Source organism: Pocillopora verrucosa, chromosome 7 (assembly GCF_036669915.1).
Source record: "Pocillopora verrucosa isolate sample1 chromosome 7, ASM3666991v2, whole genome shotgun sequence".
Classification (NCBI taxonomy): Eukaryota; Metazoa; Cnidaria; class Anthozoa; order Scleractinia; family Pocilloporidae; genus Pocillopora; species Pocillopora verrucosa.
In genome coordinates this window covers 11,807,571-11,813,570 of record NC_089318.1, presented here as the reverse complement: position 1 = coordinate 11,813,570, position 6,000 = coordinate 11,807,571, and the positions used below count along the sequence as shown (strand labels likewise).

Genomic DNA, 6,000 nt, shown 5'->3' with positions numbered 1-6,000 from the left:
GGTTTATCATATAGAGAACTACAACAACTCAGACACCCTACATGATGGCAGGAAATGGAGAAAAAAATTGCTGTAGAAACCAATCCCCTCCTAGCCTCAGTCTGTGGGGCTATTCTTACAAGTTTAACTCTCGTACAGACCATGCAAATAAAAAAGGTGTGAGCTCAAGTTAAAAGGTAACCACAAGTACATTTTTGCACTCCCACTCAAAAATCATCATGTAAATTACTCTCTCATTGAGTGTCCCATGGCAATGGCAAGCTAAGATTCTTTCAACACAGACATGGAAGTTTGTTTTTATACTGGATTGCTTTCCCCTGAAATTCTGTTGACTGCCTTTGACCACGTTTCTACAAGTTAGCAATTGGCACAGTCAAACTCTCAGCAAATTTCAGAAATTAGTAATGGTTCTGATGAAGCTTCAACTTATTCTGTTTCAAGATCTGGCCTACCGTTTCTGAGTATCACTACCAACAGTATCCAGGATATTTTCTTTGCGGTTGACTGTAAAGGATTCTTGTTTGTCGCCACTCATTTACCATATGCTGCCCTTTTTAGGAAAGATTTCTTTTAGTTTTTTGCTTAGTCATTAGTACTACAGTACTAACGGTGTTCACCAGTACTACAGTACTATCAGTACGTATGCTAACTGTGTCACTAGCGTACCAACGTACTAGCGTACAAACTACACTTGACTTGAATGACTTGCGTACCAATGTACTAGGGTCGATTAAAGGACTGCATGTCTCTTGTGTACCAAAGTACTAGCGCACTAACATCACCTCGCGAATTATCACAAATGACTAGCGTACTAACGTACAAGCGTTCTAACAGAGGACAGCATGTCACTAACGTACCAACGTACTAACTACACTTCTGGAACAAGCATGAATGACTTACGTACCAACATACTAGGGTCGATTAAAGGAATGCATGTCTCTTGTGTACCAAAGTACTAGCGTACTAACATCACCTCACGAATTATCACAAATGACCAGCGTACTAACGTACTAGCGTTCTATTAAAGGACTGGAACCTAGCAGACTCGATTTCTTTTTAACGCGGTATTGCAGTGAAGAACAACTCGCATTAGGGTGTGGCTCGAACCGACAGTTTTCGGTGAAATAAACCATTTCCAAGTACGTTAGTACTGTAGTGCTCGGTACGGACAACTCATCACGGCTTGTTTATTTCCTTAGTACGTTAGTACCATAGTACTCGGTACGGACAACTCATCACCGCTTGTTTTTTTCTTAGTACGTTAGTACTGTAGTACTCGGTACAGTCAACTCATCACGGCTTGTTTATTTCTTAGTAAGTTAGTACTGTAGCACTCGGTACGGACAACTCATCACAGCTTGTTTATTTCTTAGTACGTTAGTACTGTAGTACTCGGTATGGACAACTCATCACGGCTTGTTTATTTCCTTAGAACGTCAGTACCGTAGTACTCGGTACAGACAACTCATCACGGCTTGTTTATTTCCTTAGTACGTCAGTACCGTAGTACTCGGTACGGACAACTCATCACGGCTTGTTTATTTCCTTAGTACGTTAGTACCTTAGTACTCGGTACGGACAACTCATCACGGCTTGTTTATTTCTTAGTACGTTAGTACTGTAGTACTGGGTACGGACAACTCATCACGGCTTGTTTATTTCTTAGTACGTTAGTACTTTAGTACTCGGTACGGTCAACTCATCACGACTTGTTTATTTCTTAGTACGTTAGTACTGTAGTACTCTGTGCAGACACTCATCACGGCTTGTTTATTACCGAGGCCAGCCAAAGGCTGGACCCGGTTATAAAATGTTGTCTGTTCCTTTCGTTTTTTCAATGTCTCGTTTCCAGGGCCCCGCTTTCCGGTGTGACAAAATCATTGTCATAGTAACTTTGGTCAGATGCATTGCTGGCTCAGTTGGACTCATGTTCGCCATTTTGAGGATTTTGAGAAAAGCACGAGGCAATGGAGGGTATTCAATGTTTAGAGAGACGTATTTACGAGCGACCACTTACGAGTGAACCTTTTATCGAGAGTCAAAGCGAACATATATCAAAACCATCTTTACATCAATCTCTTGTAAACGTAAGTTTATTACAAAGCGCTATAGACGTGCCCGTGAACCAAGCAGAATTTCACTGCGATGTTTAAGACGTCTCAACAAGAGTAGCGTCTTAAAAAAGTTTCTCTTCAAAAGGATTTCATCGATTCTTGTACCGAAGTCCTCAAAGCTGCATCGCTATGTTAAAAAGCTTAGAAAGCTTTATAATACACGTTATAAATGTAATCATAAACACGATCCAAAGATATTTTATTTAATTAAAGTGACTGTGCCCAAGAAAACTTCTTTGTTGTCTTTAAGTAGTCGGCTTTATCACGTCATAATGAAACTAAAGTGTAAAGCACGTGCTCGATACGAAATCATGCCAGACACACCAGGCCAAGAAGGAGCCCAAGGACACGCGCCGAATCTGACAGAAATAAGAGTGTTCAGCACTGGGAAATCACTAAGGATAGAGCCATTTAAGATTCCAGAAAATCCCCTGGAAGTTGGACAAACATGGAGAGAATGGATGGAAGACTTCAAGGACGAAACATTGTATTTCGAGATCACAGAAATAAAAGACCGCATGAGCGCCCTAAAGATTTATGGCGGCAAAGAAATCAAGAAACTCGCACGTACCTTGCCAGGTACAGCGCCAGTGGTCAGGGACGATGACTACAAGAAGCTGAAAAAGAAACTAGACAACCACTTCCTGCCAAAAAAGAACAAGCATCATGGAAGATTCACGTTTAGTAAGCAAAGACCCATCGAAGGAGGAAGGAAAAATCAAAGGATTGCGAGTTCAGTGAGCAAACAGACGACAGAATCCTGGAACACTTGATACAAACCATCAAGGACAGTGAATTCATTAAAAGAAGCATTCAGAAGAAATGGAACCTTGATCAATTCCTTGAAGAAGCAAGCCAAAGAGAAGATATCAATCAGCAAGTCAAAGACATGAAAGAAGATTTCAAGATATCGAAAGTTGAGTATCAGTCAAAGGATTTTCCAAAAAGTGGAAAAAGAGAAAGAGAAAGGCAAAAGCTGTGGCTACTGTGGAAAGACAGGAGCACACACCCTCCAGGCCGAAACTGTCCGGCATATGGACAACAGTGTTTAAAATGTGGCAAGTACAATCATTATGCATCATGTTGCAGAATCGGTACCGTTGTGATTCCTGGTGGCATGACCAGCATGCTTCAGCCTTTGGATGTGTCCATTAACAAGCCCTTCAAGGACCGCATGTGGGCAAAGTGGCAAGACTGGATGTTGGCTGGACACCACAGCTTTACTGCTGGGGGTTGCATTCGCAAGGTCGGGCTTGACGAGATCTGCAGATGGATCACTGACGCCTGGGACGACATACCACCAGAGATGATTGCCAAGTCATTTTGCAAATGCTGTATCACCAATGCATTGGATGGCATAGAAGACAAAGAAATCTGAGAAGAGGAGTCAGACTCAGATCCATTTGAAGATCTTGATGAAGTAGATGGTGACAACCAGCTGTATTATGCTGATCACTTTGAACGACAACTTGCGGAAATTGACCCTGAATGTTTTGAGAACATTTCTGGTGAAAGCGATGGCGAGGACTTTTATGGTTTCTAAGTAACATGTACAAACATTGTACCATGTAAATAGTTTTTTGCTTAAACAAGGAATTTCGTTTTCTAATATCAAGATATCTGTACCTGTTACTTGTAAATATATTATTCAGTTTTGTAAAATACAGTCTTCACAAGTCCAGCATTTGTTTGCTTGTGTCCTTCTCTGGTGTCCGGACTTCCCTTGTCAAATAAACGTGTGGTTACTAAGCAAACATTTTGTAGCATTCTCCAGCGATTTATTTTCGTTCCATCGTTCCATTTTCATTTCAACTGTGGGCTTTAGCAATGAAGAGAACTGTTGTCTTTCGCAGGAAATGGGGAAATTGATTAAAGAGAACCTTTTAAAAGGTATTTTCAGAGTTGATTAATTTATTTAAAATGTCACTGCAAATACACAACATTAAATTTCCTCAAGTTTATTTGGGAACATTTTGATGCGCAAACAAACGATCACCTTTTTTACAAAAGCGCATTTTTGGTTATTTTTATTTTTCCAAAATCATGCTTGAAAGTTGGGGGTGTGGCTTATACACGAGTGCGGCTTATACACGAGTTTTTACGGTACAATTGTGGTCTTAAACTACTGTCTGGGTAAACTACACTAAAATTCCAAGGTTCCGTGTCAGCCACTCACGATGCTGTTGACTAGCAAAAGCTTGGGCTTTTAGTGTAGTTTACCCAGACAGTATTTTAAGGCCACAATTGCATTTTCATTCTAGTTATGTATAAATCATGCTACTCGAGGACAACATGCAAAAAAGACAAGATTTTACTCAAAAAGCTAATTTATAACTTGTATCTCTGAGAGTGTCAAGTATACTGTCAAATACCTCTCTATAACTAAGAAGAGCTGAAATATTTAATTGCAATACATTCTTTAAGTTTTCAGCCATAATATGTTCAATGTTCAACCATTAAAAAAATATGACCCTGAAGGCTTGAAAAAAATTGTGACTCTCCCCCCAAAAATAGTAGCCCAACCCCCCCGCTAAATAATGACCAGTCCCTAATATATATAAATTACTATTACAGGTAGAGCAGACAAGAAGTCAAGTGTAAGGAAAATTTTCAACCATCACCAGATAGTAGATTTTTTACAACAGCAACACAACTTAACAGTGATTCTGCATGAGCTCATTAAGCTTGGCAACTGCATGACAATCTGGAGTCAAGATATTTTCAAAACCATTAACTTCCTCTTCTATGTCACCCATAAAGTCTTCCCATTGATCACCGCTGTCAAGGCATACATTATGTAAGGTGCATGCTGCGATTATTACTGTTGGAATATCCTGGATTCGTAACATGTCCAGGTATTTCAGTCTGCAAAATCTTCCCTTTAGCAAGGAAAAGGCCCTTTCAATAACCATTCTTGTTGATGAATGGATGAAATTGAATCTCGGCTGCTGAGGTGTTAAATTGCCACAATCTTTAAAGGGTGTTATCATCCAGGTCTCCAAAGTGTATGCAGAATCCCCCAGGAGGTAGGAATCATCTTGGAATTTGTCATTGACAGTTTAATAGAAATCTGAATTTTTAAAAACTCTTTGAGTCATGCACACTACCGGGCCAACCAGCATAACAGTTGAGAAAGCGCATTTCATCATCGCAGATGGCAGTCAAGTTGACTGAGTGAAAATTTTTTCTGTTTATGTAATTCTTGGGACACTCCTGCGGTACTTTTACAGGAATATGCGATCCATCAATAGCACCTCTTACGCTGGGCAGTCCTTTGTGCTTACAAAAACCTTCCATGATCACCTGAGCTCTTGCCTGGTTTGGCCACACAATAACCTGGCCAGTGATGTTATTTTTCAGCGTTTTGCAAACTCTGTTGACACATGTAAAAACTGAGCTCTTCGTTACATTGAATCTGTCTGATATTGATCTTATTGATTCTTGATTTCCAAGAAACCACAATGTAATCAACAAGTGTTTCTCAACACTTATCGGCTCTCTACCTCCGTGCTGCGTGCCAGTAGGAAGCTCTGGACAGTTTCCAAGTTCTACAACAAGCTGTTCAAATGTGTCCGCCGAAATACCAAAATGGCTGCGAAACTCTGACAAATTATAATTGGGAACAACAGTTTCCGCATAACCTTCGATGCGAGCCACTTTATGCCACTCTGACAACAAGTTATTTGCATAAAACAGGGGCAGAAACTCTTCTAAGACATCTTCTTCTTCTTGTACAGATTCCTCCTCGAGAAATTCTTCAACAAAAGTTGCAAAACCTGCAACAATGACCTTCAATGTCGCTGCCATTTTGCTGTTCACGATGTTACGGAAATTTGTATTTTCCTTCAGAAAACCGCTGTCTGCGTGTTATGTCGCGGGCATTATT

General features: G+C 40.3%; 1 protein-coding gene across 1 annotated transcript; it reads right to left on the bottom strand.

Annotated features, from left to right (window-relative positions):
* Positions 1-4,768: 4,768 nt before the first annotated feature.
* On the bottom strand, positions 4,769-5,921 carry LOC131792976 (putative nuclease HARBI1). The gene is made up of 2 exons (XM_059110396.2): positions 5,222-5,921; positions 4,769-5,151 (listed from the first exon to the last, which is right to left on the bottom strand). Exons 1-2 carry the CDS (start codon positions 5,919-5,921, stop codon positions 4,769-4,771), a joined length of 1,083 nt encoding a protein of 360 aa, XP_058966379.2.
* Positions 5,922-6,000: the final 79 nt, after the last annotated feature.

Coding starts and splice junctions, on each gene's coding strand:
- LOC131792976 (XM_059110396.2), bottom strand. CDS start 5,921: ATGGCAGCGACATTGAAGGTCATTGTTGCAGGTTTTGCAACTTTTGTT. Junction 5,152..5,221: donor CTGTTATGCTGGTTGGCCCG/GTAGTGTGCATG, acceptor ACAAATTCCAAG/ATGATTCCTACCTCCTGGGG.